Genomic DNA, 20,406 nt, shown 5'->3' on the forward strand with positions numbered 1-20,406 from the left:
AAGACATAGGAAAGGAGTTAGTCAAGTCATGCATTATATTTTCAACGTTGTCAAGAATATCATTACTTTTTGAAATTATATTTCTTGTTGTGGGTTTTTAAGCGCTTTTTCTAACAATTCCGCAGTTAAATAACAACCTATTTCTGAATTTTTTATTTCTGCGCATACTTTTGACGAAAGATTAGGTAGCTTATTTACAATTAACAAGTGTTTAAATCTTTTAATTACTTCGGTAGAACTTGGATGTTCATTAAATCTGCCAAAACCTATAATTTGGCTAAACTCTCAAGAGCATCTTGAGTTAATCTAGTGGTTAGAATGTATCCTACTTCGACGGATTTTAAATCTTCTAATAATGAAGATATTGAGATAAAAATTTCTTTTTGAAATGGAAGTAGTCATTATTTACGGAGCAATCTCATTTTGCTTACAACTTCTCTGACTTCATTTAGAACAAGTGATTGAGACTGAAAATAATTTAGCAGCTTTCATACCTTTTGCTGGAGGGGGCTCTAAGCTCTTTCTGTTCATCACATCAAAAAAAATCGATTAATTTAAAAAAATCATGGGCCTTCTTGTTTCCTGTAAAATTTAATATTCCCTTTGCTGTAGTGGCAGAGAATAACACCTCTGTGTGTCTAACTTTTTGTCTATCATTAGCTTTAACTAATGAATAACTCTTTCAGTTTGTGCCACAATTTTATTTCTCCGGTATCTTTTCTCAATACTTTTTCTACAGTTGCAGAGTTGATAAAAGTTCCATCATCTAAAATTATTCCATGATTCCGCAGTAACTTTAGGTAATGAGGCATAATTCTCATTCCCCAAAACAAAAATTTTTGACGATGGTCATATATGAATCAGAAACTAAACTGATTTAATTGGTATTTGGAAATTCTGCCGAAGTGTCATATGCTTTTGAAGAAAGAGAACGTATAATAATGCATCGTGAAATGTTGTCCACCTGAAATATGCCGTCCACCTGAAATTTGAAGTACCCTTCATTAAAGTTTGTATTTGATCTCGTGTAAAAACCTTTTTTACACTATTTTCTAAATTATGCATTTTTTTAGGAGCTTGTTCTGATTTCAACAATTCTCTTCTTTGCACGTGATAGTTTTTTTCCTAGATGGGTACCATCGTTCCATACGCTGAACTGATATTTTTTTTAAACTTTATTTCTTCATTATTTTTATTTTTCAAATCCTTTTCTAACTTAGCTACATCACAAAATGAAAATTCGAGTAGTTGTCCATAATCTCAAAACTAAATTAAATTAAGATTTTTGTTGTTCATATTAAAGATNTATTTGTAAATTCTGCCGAAGTGTCATATGCTTTTGAAGAAAGAGAACGTATAATAATGCATCGTGGAATGTCCTCTGTTATCCACCTGAAATTTGAAGTACCCTTCATTAAAGATTGTATTTGACCTCGTGTAAAAACTTTTTTTACACTATTTTCTACATTATGCATTTTTTTTAGGAGCTTGTTCCAATTTCAACAATTCTCTTCTTTGCTCGTGATAGTTTTTTTTTTCCTAGATGGGTATCATCGTTTCATACGCTGAACTGATATTTTTTTTAAAACTTTATTTCTTCATTATTTTTATACTTTATTTCTTCATTATTTTTATTTTTTAAATCCTTTTCTAACTTAGCTACATCACAAAATGAAAATTCGAGTAGTTGTCCATAATCTCAAAACTAAATTAAATTAAGATTTTTGTTGTTCATATTAAAGATATCGATATTTAAGGTTTCGCAGTGAGTTGAGTTGCATTTGACGGTGAGTGAATGCATCCGAGAATTTCTTGCCTGTAAAAACTATCAAGAAACGCTTTCTAGAACAATAATGAATATGTAGAGTATCACGATATTTCTCAAGTTCTTTGCATCCACATATACACTATGCATGCGTTTTTAAAGACTAATCAATTATAGTAATAAAATTAAAAAGAATACAAATATTTTCATTAAAATTTAATCTCATCTTATAACAGCGCTTTGTAATACTGATGATTAATTAAATGGTGCTTAGCGTTCTCTTAAGCGATATGTTGGTTTGCTAAATAGTAGAAAGACTTTCAGCTTTAATTTCTCATAGTGACGTAAGCAAATTTAGATTTAAGTAAGGTAAGTTTTACAAGTTCTGTGGTAATATTTCAGAGGAGTGATTTTGAAATGTTAAATGGCAATGAAAGCAAGTACACATTTTGATAAATGCGTCTTCACTACGTACTTAGATGACAAATGCGATATTCTAATTTTTTCTGACGTGTACATAAGTATAATCACAAAAGGTATTTTTTAAAACTTCATGCATATTAAATCCCTTTTGAAAAATGTCCATTAAATCTTTTATTGGTTGTGAAAGTAATGTATAATACATACATATTAATTTCCTCAGCAATAAAGAAATCATATAACTACTTTATCATTAAATTTAATTTTTAAAAAAAATATTGATGTATAATGTATCATATTTTGTAATTATAATGGACAATTACATTACCTTTTAATTTTTTATTTTATTTCCAATCCTAACTTATTGGAAAATCTCTGTCGAAGCCAAAAATCTGTTTCCTTTTGTTTTTTCTTATTGTTTGTTTATTTAGTTATTAAACATTTAAATTTCCCAAAATAGCCTCAGAAAGCAATGCAAGCAAAATCGATCCCTCATTGGTTATGACGTCCTATTGCTGAATGGAAACGTGTCGCCTCCATCCACTAAGGATATTTCAATGCTCTTTTAGGTTTGATATCACTTATACCGTATGAACATCCTTTGTAAATCATAAGTAAAAATTTTGTGAATTAAATGTACAGTTTTGAAAATGTGTGCAAAATGAAAAAAAGATTTTAAAACTTCTGTTTATATATCACTAAAATATCTGAAGAAATGATTATGCAGCTTTTCACAGCGAATCAACATTTCGTTTCGGCTAAAATCAGTGGTGTTAAAGTTCATAGGAAATTAAATTTTATTCAACTTATTTTTAAGTTAAAAAGCCTAATTGTTTAATTAAAAGCAGTCGTAGATTGGATAGAAATAGTTAAAATTAAGATATACGATGGATCATTTTATTATTCGGTATTGTATTAAAACAAATCAGTATTTTCATAAATCTAGTCCATTGAAAAATATCAATTCATCATTGTTTCAATCTATGTGTTAATATTCAAGAATTCCCATAATGCAATTAAATTTTTCTTCTTTTTTTATTCATTTTTACAGGAGTTAAAAGACTTTTTAAGTAAATATTTACTAATGTAGTTTATGTCTTCTTTTTATTATTATTATATATTAAAATACACATTAATCATTTTAATAAGTAGTACCAGGTATACATAACTCATTTTAATACCTTTTTTACTGAATTAAAAAATCTTAAATATTCAGAACTAGAAAATTTTGTCAAATATTAACAATGTTTCAGTGGGTTCCATTAAAATATAACGTTTTAAATATACATTATGTCAAAACCCACATTTTCATTCAGCTACATTAGGGCACAATTTATTTTACAGATAGTTATTGCTTATCTAAAATAGTTGGATTTAATTATGAAAATTCAATGAAAGCAAGAAAGTATTGGTTTTCACAGTACAGCGATTGTAAATGAATGGACACGTGTGACGTCAGTTCGCGAATAATCACGTAACTCCCCGTTTCAGATGAAAATGAAAGTAAACGATTTTTCCTAAAAATAACTTAATAAATTGCACTTCCAGGAAAGCAATAAAATGCTTTCTGGGAGTTTGAGAAATTCTGAATGCATTAAGATTTTAAAAATAATTGACTGTAATTTTCCATTACTTTTATCACCGATAAGTCCCCATCGTTGATTATAGCTATATCATAAATGAAGAGGTAAGTGTCGAAAGGCAGATACCTCGATTGACTCGCCCACATTAAAGTAATAAGAGACAAAATGGTTAATTATAAGCATTTATTAAGAAAATTCAATGTGCTTGTGTTCTACACAACATGATAATAAAATGGACAAAAATATGGTAATAATTTGATACTAACTCTATTTGAACAATCTTCCTCATAGCAGCAAATGTTTTTGAACATTTAATATGGTGTAACAGCTGGTACAATTTAAAAGATCGTGTTTAAAGATTTCTGAAATGGTGTCCNCCCCCTGTGTGCTCTAGAGTTTAATCTTTGATTTTTACCGTTATAAGTTTCTGCTACCTTATCTTCTAATTATTTATTTGATGCATCATGTAATTCTACAAGAAAACAATTATTATTTCAATGACTTAAATTAAATTACTATCTACTCCCTGGAGCACACAGGGAGGGCCCAGCTTCCACGTGGTGGATTTAGGCTCTTGTTTATTGATGAGCTGTATACTGGAAATGAACATGTTCGTAGAACCAAAATAAATAAAAAATGGATGAACTCTTTTATATACGAGAATTTGTGTTTTTCTTTCAAAGAAAAAAAAGCTACCAGTCATCGGTGTGATTTAGAAAGGTGATGTATCAAATCTATCTCAAGCAGTTAGCGGATGATCTACACCTCATGTCCCTTCCTTCAAACACACACCCCGACAACTGTCATCACAAAATTTGTTTTTAACTGTATACAAGACTGTATTCTGATTTGCACAATTTCTGGTTTGTCTTACCTTGCTTCTATCTTAATTTTATGTGTGTACATCGTTAGAATAATTTTTAAGCTTATAAATTAGCCTAGTAGAATTGTTAGAATAATTTAAGTTTATAAACTGGCCTAATATAAATATAATGAGAAATTATAAGCCTAAAAAGGATAATAAGCTTCTAGAAAACAAAATTAGTGAATTTCTTTTAATGATTGAAAATGAAAATTTCGGTGTGAGAGCTGTTGACATGCCTTACTTAACTTTACACTTCCCCTTAATGAAGTTAAAAAATTCAGCAAAAGTAACTCTCTTATATTTCAGAAAAACATGAGAATGAGTTGGCTGATTGCCTAAAATGTATGGCACGATGCAAAGATTTTTGAAAATTTAAAGTGTTAATTGTTCTTCTTGCTTTTAAATAGATCATTTTATTAGCCGCTTAAACATATCTTATTGGTTTATTTGTTTGATCTTGATGTCTTATTTGCTAATTACCATTATATAATTATTTTTAAACAGCCCCTTTACAATAAAAACTGGTGATCAGTAATTACCCCAGAAGTGATCAGGAATTACCCCAGAAATGATCAAGACCAGGGGTAATTCCTGATGACTAAAAATTTTAAATCTTTTAAGTTCTAATTAGATTTTCAAACAAAAGAAGGTGGCATTGGACTCATCTCATATAGCCCCAAACTTCCAGTAAATATTAAAATTCTATTTTGAATAGTTTTTTCACAAAATAGATGTTTGCGTTTTTTGATCAGGAATTACCCCGGGTCACCCTACATAACTCATTTTAATACCTTTTTTACTGAATTAAAAAATCTTAAATATTCAGAACTAGAAAATTTCGTCAAATATTAACAATGTTTCAGTGGGTACCATTAAAATGTAACGTTTTAAAAATACATTATGTCAAAACCCACATTTTCATTCAGCTACATTAGGGCATAATTTATTACACAAATAGTTATTGCTTATCTACAATAGTTGGATTTAATTATGAAAATTCAATGAAAGCAAGAAAGTATTGGTTTTCACAGTACAGCGATTGTAAATGAATGGACACGTGTGACGCCAGTTCGCGAATAATCACGTAACTCCCCGTTTCAGATGAAAATGAAAGTAAACGTTTTTTCCTAAAAATAACTTAATAAATTGCACTTCCAGGAAAGTAATAAAATGCTTTCTGGGAGTTTGAGAAATTCTGAATGCATTAAGATTTTAAAAATAATTGACTGTAATTTTCCATTACTTTTATCACCGATAAGTCCCCATCGTTGATTATAGCTATATCATAAATGAAGAGGTAAGTGTCGAAAGGCAGATACCTCGATTGACTCGCCCACATTAAAGTAATAAGAGACAAAATGGTTAATTATAAGCATTTATTAAGAAAATTCAATGTGCTTGTGTTCTACACAACATGATAATAAAATGGACAAAAATATGGTAATAATTTGATACTAACTCTATTTGAACAATCTTCCTCATAGCAGCAAATGTTTTTGAACATTTAATATGGTGTAACAGCTGGTACAATTTAAAAGATCGTGTTTAAAGATTTCTGAAATGGTGTCCTTTTTACCCATGCAAAATTTACATAGACTGAAATGAGTGTAAAGGAATTAAAAGCTCTTTTCCTATTTTAAATACCACTATAGTTAAAGAAGTATATTTGAATACCATATTTATATAAATAAGTTTTTCCACTTCACGAATTTTTAATTTTTTTTATATAACTCATTAGTGTATTTTATTATCATATAAAATTAGCCAATGTGATATTCTCCCCCCCCCCTCCACTTCCTTAGTTCGATTATATTTCTATAAAGGAGCAGAAAGCCCCCAGGATAGGTACTCAGTGCCCAGAAATTAAATTGGCTATTATCCTTTTAATTATCGCAATCCTATAGCATGATTTCAAAATCTGTTGGTAATAAAGTCTGAAAGAAGTCCTCTCCTCAATTTGGTTGATCCGAATTTCGAAGAAACCATTTCTAAAAGCTTAAAGCATGATCTTTCAAACTGAGTCAAGAGATTTGCCACGTAAAAGCTTCCAAAACATTTGCTGCTAAACGAAAATTATTTTTATTGAGTTAGTATAGATTTAGAGTCTAGTTAGTATAGAGTTACAGTAGAGTTTTCATAGAGTTAGTATGTTTCCATAATTTTGTTCAACCCCTGAATATACTGTAAATATAATTGTGATGTAAAACAAAAGCTTCTATTCTAACATGTAGTACAGTAGGGAACCGATTATCCGGAACGATCGGGACCATCACTATTCCGGATAACTGATTTTTCTGGTTTTCTGAATCGCTACAAAAAGCCATTTTTTTTATTGTTAAACCCAACTAAAAAAAATTATTTTTTAGGNTTCTTTCATTAGACGTTTTGATTACAGTGAGTGTCATCCATCATGTGATGCTTCTCTGCAAATGAATATCTGGGTTTTGAACCTTCAACATTCTTTAAAGCTTGATCGGGATCATAGTATCCAGGCGCTATAAACACATTATTAAACATAAAAGTAAAAGTTTTGAGATGTGAAAGTGTGCATAAGTAATGGATTTTAAAACGGGAATGACATAAAGTGTGATACACAAGTGACATTAGTAAGTGATTATTTTGTGTCGGGGAGAATATTAGTGAGTATCAGTGCAAAAATATTTTGGGTATAATTATCAGGGATACTAACAACTCCGCTTTCTGTTTAAGTTTTAATACATTGGTAGAGAAATAAATAGTAAAAGCTATCAAATAAGGATGATTGCACCAACTTTTGAAAAGATTTCTCACGAGATAACTGCACCTAGACTGTTCTGGTTACCCAGAACCAGCCCTAGTTGGCTCTCACTGATTTATTAGATATGACATTACTCAAAAAGATAAGATGACTAGGTACATAATACATGATCTAGTACATGGCGTGAAACATGATGATAGATGACTAGGTACTAAAATCATGGCTAGTCACATAGTCTAGTATTAAGATGGCACAAACATTCATATAGAAGAAATAACAATGGCAATATATATGCACAGCGGTGGATCCACCTTCTCTGCGGTTGTCCGCAGCTTCTGGTGGGTTGCTTCCCGGTTACAACAATCTGATTTATATGACAGGTAATAAAATGGAGAGAAAAAAAAGCAGTGGTGGGCAAAATAAATTTTAACAAATTAACTAGAGCAAGAATTATACACTAATATACTAGTTTTTCTACCTCAAGAAAAATTCTGATCATAAAGAAAAGCACCCCAATTTAACTTTGGAAATTTTTTTTTTAGTTGCTGATTTCTACAAGTTACTGATTACTCTATTCCCAAAACTGTATTGGTTAAATCTGTGTATGAATTCTTCAGCAAAAATGTACAACTATACTGCGTTGAAAGTTAATAAAAAAAAATTTTAAATCTCAATTGAGAAAGCCCTTTGTATATAAGTGCGCACCAAATTGATGCTAAGCTAAGCTCCCAGCTCAAATGCATATCAACATGATATAAGCATGGTTCCCCACTATTATTCTCATTTATACTTGGTTTGCTAGGTACAAATTTTTAATAATTACAGCAGAAAATAATTTTTAAATGAGAAATGTTAATTTGAGAATAAACAAATCTGGCCAAAAATGATTGTTATTTAATAATTTCGTTTAATTTAAGGAAAAGTGCTTGTGTAACTAGTTGCGATAAGAAATATCAGTTTTTAATAGGTAATAAATCTGTAGCTATACCGGGGTTTGCATCAACTTTTGGAGGAGAACGTTTATGTCCGAATGTGTAGCTTGGGTGGTTCATATCTTGCTGATCCTTATAGGCCGAATCTGTTTCGTAATAACCAGCAGCTGAAATATTTGAAAACATATTTTTCATAAGACTCACTGTCAATATTAGCAATATTTCAAATTAAACTTTGCATTTAATAAACTGACGATTCTCAATTACCATTGTAATTCATCTCATAATTACTAATTTAACTGTTAAAATTTCATAGTGTTAATATTATTTAGTAATATTTTAGTTTCATGTCAGCACACTAGCCTGAATTTGAGCGATTAGAAATACTTTAAAAAACTTTGTTTTGTTTATCATGTGGCAATTATTCTTTGAAAATATCGTAATCCTATAGCATAATTTCAAAATTGTTTTGGTATATAAAAGTTTGGAAGAAGTTATTACCTTCCTTTCCTCAATTTGGTTGATCCAAATTTTGCATGGGTAAAAAGATAACATTTCTAAAATCTGAAAGCATGATCTCTCAAACTGAGCCAAGAGATTTGTAAAAGTGTCCAAAACATTTGTTGCTAAACGAAAGTTATTTTCAGAGAGTTAGTATAGAGTTAGAGTTGAGTTAGTATATGGTTAGAGTAGAACTAGTATAGAGTTAGTATGTTTCCATAATTTTGTCCAATCCCTGAATATACTGTAAATCTAATATAATTGTACTGTAACACAAATGCATCTATTCTAACATGTAGTAATATTTTGTGTTCTTTCATTAGACGTTTTGATTACCCGGTGCGTCTTCCATCATGTGATGCTTCTCTCCAAATGAATAACTGTAACTGGCCTTTGAACTTTCCACTTTCTTTAAGGCTTGATCAGGGTCATAGTATCCAGGTGCTATAAACACATTATTAAATTTAAAAACAAAAATATTGAGATGTGAAAGTGTGCACAACTAATGGATTTTAAAAGTACTCTAAAAAGTGAATGACATAAAGTGATACACAAGTGATATTAGTAAGTGATTAATTCGAGTCAGGGAGAATATTAGTGAGTATCATAATAAGAAAAAAAACAAAGTTTCTGCACACACAATCCAAAAGTATCTGAAAGCTCAGAATATTTTTTGATAATAGAATAATTTATTAAATATGCAAAATCAGTTAACAATTTAATATTTTTATTTATTCTTGACAATATATATATGCCACTGGACGGAATAGTTTGGATGTATGACCTTTTATACTGGATTAGTTAAATACATTTTTAAGTAATTTCTTAATAATTTGTAGCCTCTTAAAATAACTTCAAATATTTTAACTGTCCAGTATAATAAACAGTTTAATACTTTAATTATTTATTACTATTTTTTTGTAAGAAGTGAACGGGCTCTGGTGTATAAACAACCACCCCAGATGAATCCAGGTGATAGGTGTAGATTTTAAAATTATGTAAGGATGTATGAATGAAGGATAAAGTCTATAAACAACCCTCTATCCATATGTGCAAGCTCTGACTTTTAAATGAGTTACCCTATGAATGATGGGATGGAAATGAATGAATGATTCTTACCTTTTTTTTAAGTCTGTTAATTAAATTACAACGTTTACCATTTTTTTTATTGTAATAAATTTAATTACATTTTCTTCTTATTTTGTGTTTGATTAAATTAATTTCCGAATATTTTTTTAATAGTTTTTTTCATAGATGGCAGCACTAATATGTTACTTGCTTAAAAAACTTTTTCTTTTTCTCGACCAAATATATTTTTTAAATTTTATTTTATTCGATTCAAGCTATAAACACAACTTTAAAGATTTTACCTCTTTGCGAATTTTGTTAACTGTTTAATTATTTTACTTTAAAACCTAAACCGCATTTTGCTACACGCCGGTAAGTTACTGCTTTCTTTTATTTCATGCTCTTTTTCAACAATAATTTTTTGGCGATATTGACACATATAAAGAATAATTCTTATCCTAGGATAATTATTCTTTATTCAGAAATATTGCATTAAATTATACCAATAGATGAGTCTTGAAGACTATTGGTTATTCCCATTTATAGTTTTTCTTTATATTATTATATTTTATTTTATTATTTGTGTTTATATATATATATATTAATAGTTATATACATAGAACTGCATTCATATAAAGAAATTATTATATTAAGTAATATTAGGAACTTAGCACCACACGAAATTACATTTAAAGATTTCCTTTTGTCATTGTAATCATCTATTTTAGTTGTAAAATGATAGTCGAGTTAAGCTGAGTAGTAAAAAATTATTATCTCGCACTTGATTTGTTAAGAGCATGTCAGTATAAGAAGTGCCACCTTTTATAGGAGCAGTTTAGGATTTCAGTATAAACACGAAATTATAACCTATTTCTCTTTAAATAATATGTAATTCTATGATTAATAGATGGGACAAATTATCTGAAGTGGCTTATTTTAAAGCTTTTATAATGTTTTTGCGCATAGTTGTATAATTTTTTTAACGAAATAAAACAGAATTAATGCAGTGCAGTATGATTACTTAAGTCCTAGACCGCAATGGTCTTTTCTTAACTTGCAACGGAGTATAGGCTTTTTAGAAGAACTAAATATTACGTATAGGCAGAGTCATCCATGAATGATAAAAGCATGGTGTCACAGTATTATTCTCATTTATACGTGGTGCGCTAGGTAAAAATTCTAATAAATACAGCAAAATATAAATTTTTAAATGATAAATGTTAATTTGAGAATAAACAAATTTGGCTCAAAATTATTGTTATTTAAGAATTTTGTTTAATGAAAAGTGCTTGTGTAACACGGAGTTGATAAAAAATACCAGCTTTTAATAGGATATAAATCTTTAGCTATACCGGGAGTTGCATCAATTCTTGGAGGTGAACGCTTATGTCCGAATGTGTAGCCTGGCTTCATATCTTGTCGATTGTTATGGGTAGGATCATAATAACCAGGAGCTGAAATATTCGAAAATATAATATTTTTCATAAGACTCACTCTCAATATTAATAATATTTCAGATTAAACTTTACATGGAAGAAACTGATGATCCTCAATTACTATTGTAATGCATCCAATAACTACCAATTTAATTGTTAAAATTTCTTAGTGTTAATATTATTAAATAAAAACTTAGTTTCATGTCAGCACGCTAACTTCCCATCTTTGGATATTAGAGCTAATATTATATAAGATTAAATATAATTCGATCTTAAATTAAAACTTCTAAAAATTATCAACTATTTTATTACTTTTGGTCCAGTGCCACTTTTTTGCGAAAGGGCATCTCATATTATTAATAAATAAACATTTATTTATATTATTATTTACAAATATGTGTTCTTAACTTGTATTTTACTAAAGGATTATCGATATGATTAGATTAAACAATGACAGTAAGAATATATTGCTTTTCTAATTGAATACAGTTTACATTTATATTGTGTTTTGTTTTAAAATAAAATAATTAAGTTGTGAAATAATGTTTGCCATGATTTTTTTAAATTTTATTCTTAACTACTGCATTGTGTAATTTATTCTGCAACTTCCTAATAAATCTTCAGAATTTTAGAAAATCGGAGTTGGCAGATTTGATGTGTTCATTAACTCCTTGTACTATTTTCATGAGTCTTATCGAGAATTCCCGCAATAGCTGTCCGAGGTGCATGTAAACTATGTTTACAACTATAGTTTCCCCAAGAGATTTTGTGAGCGCTGATTGGTTTTATCGGCGACGCCTTCTGTGACGATTTTATTCTGCCATGCTTCTTATTTTCAGCATTGAGAAATTTCTGTACTCCAGCTTTTGTTTTGCAAACTTAAAATGTCAGTTTTTTCACCTGCGAAACTGCCTCCTTCATTTTAAAATGAAATAGAAGCTATTGCATCAAATATTATTACCCTTAGAAGCAATCTTTTAAATTTAGAAGATTGCAACAAGTGGGTAAATAAATTTGGGGAACTTACAAATACGAAATGGAATTCTAGAACTTCGAAACCTCAAGGAGAAATATTTGCTTGTTGGTATTGGTAAATAACTTGTTTAGTTATTTTAAGGAAAATTTTGTATTTAATTTTTAAGGGAAATGCTCTTTTTTGTTAAATTTATGATTATCACATGCATGAATTTTAAAGCTAATATCACTCTAATTTATGGAATAACATTGATATCGAAGTTCAATTGCCTTGCTCAATTCTTATACCCACTATGAAATGAAAACTCAATATTTTCAACTTGATATTTATTGAATTAAATTAATGTTTATCGAACTGAATGAATAATTTATTTATACCTTGTGGATTACTAAAGTTAAAAGAATAGGTTTTAAGTTTAAAATTATTATTGGTGGCGCCATCTATTTTTATAAAATAAAACTAAAAGATCTGCATTATTCTACCTATTTTTAACTTTTTTTTAAATATTTTCTTTTGTTTGTTAAATGTTTCATAATAACGAAAAACTGTAATTTTTGATGCATAATTCCCATCAAAATTAAAGAGAATGATTATGAATTGCCCATTGAATTAATATCAAATGAAACAATAAATTAACAAAAAATTCTATTTTTTAATTCTAGTACATTTCTATTGTATTGTAAATATTTTTTATTATTTAGTTGCAGCAAATTATTTGCTTCTCCCCACAGTGCGTTTATGGAAGTGCCGCAGGACAAATTTAAAAGAAGTTCCTCAAAAAATTCTAAGTGTCAAGCAACAACTTGAACAAAATATCAACAAGGAAATCAGATTGTCTGATCGTTAAGACACGGTTCCCAGCAGATCACCGAAGTCAAGCATCGCTGGCGCCCATTGCGCAGCTCTAATGCGACGTAAATTAACAACAACAACAATAAAATAATATCTTTCTTTAAGATATCATAAAATCTTTTTTCAAATAATCAAACATAATTTTACAATAATATTTATATAAATTTTAAAATCCCATATAATAAATTCGAACTGAACTGAATAGTTCTGTAATCATACTTAATAAATTAAAGTAAGAGAATTTAATTTATAAGTGCAGAAGGAGATCATAATACTATTCAATTTGAATATTAATCAATTCTTATATTTATTATAGAAAAACTAGCTAATAAAGTTTAAATTTATGTTTACATATACCATACATATATAGCAACATATACCATATAGCAACATATACCACACCATACATATATAGCACACTAAATAAATACAAAAAGGATAAAGAGAAAAATGCAGAAAATTAAGAAACTAATAACTTTTATTTACTGTGCATAATCTGCAAGTATATAGAACTCATAAAATAAGTTCAAAATGTAGAGAAAACATGGAAAAAATTACAGAATAATGAAAAAAGAAAAGAAAGCTAACTTCTCTAGAAGAAAATAACTTCTCTTTTTCAATTTTTTTCAGGTTTTCTCTATTTCACTATATATATATNAATCAATTCTTATATTTATTATAGAAAAACTAGCTAATAAAGTTTAAATTTATGTTTACATATACAGTACATATATAGCAACATATACCACAGCATACATAATAAATACAAAAAGGATAAAACGAACAATGCAGAAAATTAAGAAACTAATAACTTTTATTTACTGTGCATAATCTGCAAGCATATAGAACTCATAAAATAAGCTCAAAATGTAGAGAAAACATGGAAAAAATTACAGAATAATGAAAAGAGAAAAGAAAGTTAACTTTTCTAGAAGAAAATAAAGAAAAGAACTTCTCTTTTTCAATTTTTTCCAGGTTTTTTATCTCTAACTATATATATATATATATATAAACATCTAAAATTATTGCTTAATAAAGTTAAAGGAATCTTAAAACTTAACTTAAAAAGAAATATATTTTAATTGCAGACTAGCCTTTCCAGCAGATGAGAACATTAAATAATCTCCTTCACAAAATAAATTAAGCACTTCGAGGAATATAGTATCATAAGTAGAAATGCTATCTTTATTTATAAAATGAGTCCATACTGGGCAGTAAGATATCTTTATGAAACCGAATTCCCATTAAATTTAATAAATATTTTGAGATATTAATACAACTTCATCGGGTCTTGTGATTACATCTTACAGTGTCATTTCTAACAAAGAAGTCTGGGTATTGTAGATCACATGATACGAAAAAATAATAACTGTATGCTCTAAGTCAGATTTTTATCAACATCAAAACTACTGAAAGTGTGAATAAAACAACTTCATCAACCTTGAGAGGTTGATTCCTTTAAGGTTGGTTTTGATGTCAACTTCTAATAAACCTCAAAAACACCCTAAGTTTTTGTAACAGAAAATACACGAATTTAAAGGTTTTAAAGTAAGAGCTTCTCGCTAAAAAAGACAAAGGATAAGGAGACCCTATATATTATTACTCACCATAGCTATTGGTCAATATAAAATAAAATATATATTTATTGAAAAAAACAACAAGAGTTAAACTGCGAGAAATTAAATAAATTTACGAAACGAACTAATGAATGCAATAAGATTTAAATCAAAAAATTTGTAACATACCAGGATTGTTGTCAGGCTTTGAATTTTTGTTGGGCCTCGGTCCAGGACTATAATTAGGTGATGAATAATGAACGGTCTTTTCTGGGTCAGATTGGCCTGGCGATGAATAAGAAAGAATAAAGATATTTTAATATTTACTATTAAGTATAATAGCTTAATTCTATACATCAAGTTATGACAGGAGTTTGTAATAAACTTAACTCCAAAGTAAGGTTTCAAAGATGTGTTTGTTAATAAATGTTACAGAGATAATTAGCATTCTTTGAAAAAGTTCACCCATCTTCATACTGTCCCAATCCTTACAATTCTTGAAAATCATCAGACTTTTCTTTAGGCATTTTTGACTAGACTGCGAGCACCACAGTTGTAACTTTGTCTAATACTGAGAGTATATTTTGAATATTTAAGATTTCTACCTCAAATTATCTAAATATTCCAAGAAAAATGTCACTGTGCAACTAAAACTATTAATACAGCAGACGAAGAATTCACGGAGTTTGTCACAATTAAATTTTTTCATCTTCCGAGATATAAACAAGCTCGTTGAACTTGTGGAGACATATTTGGTCGATTGTGTCAACACTACGGTTAAGTAACTTTGATATCTCCCCTGCGGAAAACATGCTGATGATTTAAAAAAAAAAAGAAAAAGAATTTCATCCTTTGCAATAAAATTAATAATCCAATTTAAAAAATATATATATATTTATTAACTACAGTAGAGCGCCGATTATCCGAACCCTTATTATCCCAACCCTTATTATCCGAACGTCCAATTATCCGAACCATATCCGAATTCAATTATTTTTAAGTTTAAGTTTAGAATACTTTTTAACTCATAGACAACTTTTCTAAATTTAGAAGAATGAATAATATCTACTACATCTGAAGACCATATTTAATTTGCAATCTTTTTTAGCAGTTTTCTTATAGTAGCCAATACATACATGTATTGTTATACAGTTAAACCTACAAACCCCTTTAGCCCTCTTCGACTAAAAAATTATCTTCCAAGAATGCGAGCTTCAATTTGACAGTCTACAATGGTTGGAATGAGGAACAATTTTATGAATAGATATGTGCTGAAGTTCTGCAATTGGAGGATGGTTTCTTGTCACTCATGGTCAATGATTACAGTGCTTGAAATATTAAATCTTGGAATAAAATTCTTAACAAAAAACATAAACGAAACTGAAGTTTCTGAACCAGTAGATCTTCCCAATGAAAAGATGTCAGGTCATACAGCAGAAGAAATAGAAGGCTGGTGTTGAGACACTGTAAACGACCCAGGATTTTAAATTTTAAATGATGAGGAAATTGTTGCTGAAATTTTGAATGAAAATCGGAACTCCATAGACGAAGAGGAAGAAGTGGGTGATCAAATTCAAGACAGTGGACCTTCTCGTATAGAAGTTTGCAATTCATTAGATATTGCAATGAATTGGCTAAAACGTCAAAATGATGTTGATCCAGTTCAGTTGATTTATTTAAAAAGAATAAGGGATATGACTGCTCAAAAAAGATCATCTTCTTTGAAACAAAAGTCTTTGCTGGATTTCTTTTGCAATGAAAAATGTCGTAAAATCAGTAATCGATAAAAAAAAAAATTATAAAAAGCTGAAATATGATAAAAAATAATTCAAAATGAAAAAAAGGGTTAAAAAAATAAATAAAAAATATTTAAAAATTGAAAAGAAAAAAAAACTTTTAAACACGGCAGAGCTATTTTAGATGCCAGAGTTCTACGCCTCGAAAAAGTGTGAAGGGGAGTTAGTGCATAAATAATAATAATTTAAACTAGATTTTAAACAACTTTCCAATTATCCGAACCACGTTCGGTCCTGAGCAGTTCGTATAATCGGCGCTCTACTGTACCAGGGTTAGTGAATTTTTTAATTTTTTATCTTATTTAAACCGGATTATTTTTCTTATTTATTCAAATACACTGTAAGAACTTTGATTTATAATTAAAAACTTTATAAATGTTTAATCAAAATTAAATTAATATTAAAGCTATATTAAATCAGTATTTTAGAAGCTCTAACTACCCGAACAATTTTTCATTATAATACATAGCTTTGAATGCATAGCAACCATTTTGAAACAAATGCATGTTCGAAATTTAAAGACAAGATGAAACAAAGAATTTAAAGAATACAAAACTATTAAAACTAAGTTTCAATTAGCAAACCATAATTTTAATTTAAAATTGTGATTTCTTTTTTTCTCTCTTGATTTTTAAAATGACATAATAAATATAACAGATTGTGTTTATGAATGTAGTCTTTCATCAAAAAAATAAATAAAAAAATGAATAAAATAAAATATTTAATCTATATATTTTTTTATTAAAATAATCATTTTTAATCATATATCAAAATAGATAAGTTAAGCTAAAAAAAATTTAAAAAATCTATGTACTTATTGGAATTTTTTTTCCACAAAATTTCGTTATAGAAAAATCGGATAATGTCAAAGGTACTGTAAACATATTATGAGAAAAAAATACTTATTGATAAAAAACACAGCACAATTCTAATTCTAGGTTATTTAATTTAATAACACAAGCAATTTCATTGTGAGATTTGAAATTAATATACTCAATATTAAAGATAACATAAATACAATAGTTTGCTGTTTGTTGCTAAACTGTATAAAAAGAAACAAAAGTTTTCCAGCTTTCTCAAGTCCTAAGCGATTGTGCAGTTTAGACTGTACTGTACTGTCAATATAAATATATATAAAATCAAGCTGATTTAAATCAACAAACCCTGTTAACACCACTTCAATTTCTTTAGGTTCCTGTTTTTTTGTTTGATATAGATAAACAAACATTTATTTCATGTTAAATAGAAATGTAAGTTAATAGGCAGCAAACCATATTTAAAATTAAAAAAAAAAGTTGGAAATTCTTTTTGTTGGTAGCTCACAGAGGGATTTAAAAACAGTATCATAATTCAAAAGCTTCATAAGTTTCATAATCACTGCTCTAGTAAACATTAACATCTCATAGAAGTAAGAAAAATATTACTAATCTGAAGAAATAAAAATGTTATTAATTCACTGATGCAACTCACCAGACATATTCTCCGGTTTAGGATCCTTAGGTTTGAGAAAATATGAATATTTCGGAGTGGATTATAATGCAGTCGCAAAGCTTTGGTCGGGATTATAAGCACGAAAGCTATAAATAAACATAAAATGAACAAGACTGCTATAAAAACTTTTATGAAATTTACATAATAAGTCTCATAACTATACATAAATATTAATAACTATACTCTTAGTATATGCATAGCATTAAACCAAATGAACACATTCTGTAACCAAAATGCTCAAGTCTAGAATGCGATTAAAAATTACTAAGAGATTATGTTTTCTCAATGATTACAATATCATCATTCAGGGAAATTATACTTATAGTAAAAATCAGCATGGACGTGCAAAATAATAACCAAAAAATGAATGAAATTGAAGTAGTTATAAGACATGATACTCAAAGATATAATAAAAATGATCAAAATATAAAAAAAGATATATCACAAAAAATAGCAGTTATAAAAAGCTTATCTACTATTAAATCCAGAATAAATACAAATTGCATATTAGTGCTTCAATTTTTTAGTAAAATCAATGCACTAATATGTAATCACTAATAACGCATTAGACTATAAAACTTGACAAACACGTAAACACTTCAAAACTTATTTGCTTTCAGATACACTCCTTTATTTTATCAAAAAAAAAAAAATATCAAAATCAGTAGTTCAATTACTTTTGTAAAAAAGAACAAATTGCATAGCAGCAAAAATAGAGTAAATATGTAATAAAAAAATAAATATTAGGTCCAAAAATCAGGAGCTTATTTAATATTATTTATCACTTTGAATAAAAGATATCGTTAAAATAATAAATCCACTAGAAAGATGACTTTTAAAAAAACGAAAATTTCAAAATATTACTAGTTTTTAGTCAAAACTTAAATATGGCACACTAGACCAAAATATTAAGCATTGGAAAATCGGTATTTTTTTAGCATCATGATATCATAATAACGATATTTCAATCTATATGTATAGATAAATATATCGTTATTATGATATCATGACGCTGAAAAAATGTTTTATATTACCAATCAATATTTTTACATCAATTATACCATACATATATAGAAACATAATATAATTAGAAAAAAAATAGTAAAAAATATTTTGATGAAAAAACGTAAAGGTACTCATCCGGAAGCACTCCTTGCAGCGAAAGATGCATTTCAAAATGAAGAATAATTATCCGAAGATAAAAATCACTCCTTAAATTGCGTCAATGCCTCTGAAAAAATGCAGTTTTAAATGATTTTAAGATGAATGAAGAAAAGCAGATAACAAATTTATTTATATGAATTAAAATAAAATAAACTTGTGATAAAAATAGATATACAAATTTAACAGTTAACAAAAAATTGTTAAGGAGAAAAAATAAAATGAATGTTCTTTAAGCCTCATCGTATTCAATATTTTATCCATAAAAAAGCATAATACTTATCAGTGACAATCGTACAGCTCTAATGCGACGTAAATAAAGACGAGCGGTTAAATACTAAATGCGCCGGACAACGGTATTGGCCGAAAATGACGTCACTGCATGCAGGAAGAGAGATAGCGTATATTGATTCACTGGCGTTTGCAGGCAAATTTCGTTTCACACGTGCCTTCGTTTTATTTTCTTCTTCTAAATATTTACGAAATTCAAGGCTATCGTTGGGGATGGGGAAGGGGCAGGTACTAAAAAAAATCCATATTTATGTTTCAATTGATTTAAATTCATCAGTTAAAAACGAGAAAAATAAAAATAATTAATGTTTTTGCAAATATTAGAACTTTTTTTTTTCTTATTATTATAGAGAACTATAGTAATAATGTACTTTAATTTCGTTCTTAAAAATCGGACCCCTGAGTAGCCATTAGTCCATGATTTATCACAAGGTCTAAGAGGCCCAAACCTAAGACCCCTAAATGTCACAATTTATTATTATTATTTATTTATTATTATTTTTTTTCTGTGTGTTTTTCCTTAAGAGCTGTTTATTAGAGTCAGTTATAAGTTAACAAATATTGAAATAAATATAAGTTCAATTTTACTAATACATCGCAATTTACTTGTGTTATAAATAATTTAAAAACACTTCGTAATTAAACCATGGGTAAATTTAGTTTTAAGTAACCACAGAGTTGTTGACAGTTCTGTGCTTAACTCCCCTCATTTGCAGATCTAGCCTTGTTGTTCATAGCTTAATAGCAATTCAAAGAAATATTTGTTTAATTCCATGCCCTATACATTAAAAACATTTGTAACATAATCGAAATAAAATGGTTTTATGTAACATAATCAAAATAAAATACTTGTATGTAACATAATCAAAATAAAATGCTTGTATTAATTACCCATCGTACAAAATTCAGTTAACTGCATAATTGTTTTCTATTGAACGGTAATTTTAATAAAATTCACAATTTGTGATAAATTCTA

At 28.2% G+C, this 20,406-nt stretch overlaps 1 protein-coding gene across 7 annotated transcripts; it reads right to left on the bottom strand.

Moving 5' to 3' along the window:
- Positions 1–5,994: 5,994 nt before the first annotated feature.
- LOC107440113 (ciliary microtubule associated protein 1A) lies at positions 5,995–19,467 on the bottom strand. 7 transcript variants are annotated; one of them, XM_043053634.2, is made up of 8 exons: positions 19,419–19,451; positions 19,115–19,209; positions 17,958–18,064; positions 14,881–14,976; positions 11,224–11,325; positions 9,140–9,247; positions 8,359–8,469; positions 5,995–7,128 (listed from the first exon to the last, which is right to left on the bottom strand). In XM_043053634.2, exons 3-8 carry the CDS (start codon positions 17,962–17,964, stop codon positions 7,010–7,012), a joined length of 543 nt encoding a protein of 180 aa, XP_042909568.1. In that variant the 5' UTR covers positions 17,965–18,064; positions 19,115–19,209; positions 19,419–19,451; the 3' UTR covers positions 5,995–7,009. The 7 variants fall into 7 exon arrangements, with proteins under 7 accessions (XP_042909568.1, XP_071042722.1, XP_042909567.1 ...); XM_071186621.1 differs by having other exon boundaries at positions 17,958–19,209; positions 19,438–19,462; XM_043053633.2 differs by having other exon boundaries at positions 19,115–19,453.
- Between the last annotated feature and the right edge of the window lie 939 nt (positions 19,468–20,406).

This window comes from Parasteatoda tepidariorum, chromosome 10 (assembly GCF_043381705.1).
Source record: "Parasteatoda tepidariorum isolate YZ-2023 chromosome 10, CAS_Ptep_4.0, whole genome shotgun sequence".
Classification (NCBI taxonomy): domain Eukaryota; kingdom Metazoa; phylum Arthropoda; class Arachnida; order Araneae; family Theridiidae; genus Parasteatoda; species Parasteatoda tepidariorum.

Bases quoted from the DNA above. Each gene is read 5' to 3' on its own strand.
- LOC107440113 (XM_071186621.1), bottom strand. The intron at 11,326-14,880 runs GTATGTTACAAA...CGAATATTTCAG, and splicing joins AAAGCCTGACAACAATCCTG to CTCCTGGTTATTATGATCCT. The intron at 7,129-8,358 runs GTATAGCTACAG...ATGTGTTTATAG, and splicing joins AAAAGTTGATGCAAACCCCG to CGCCTGGATACTATGATCCC.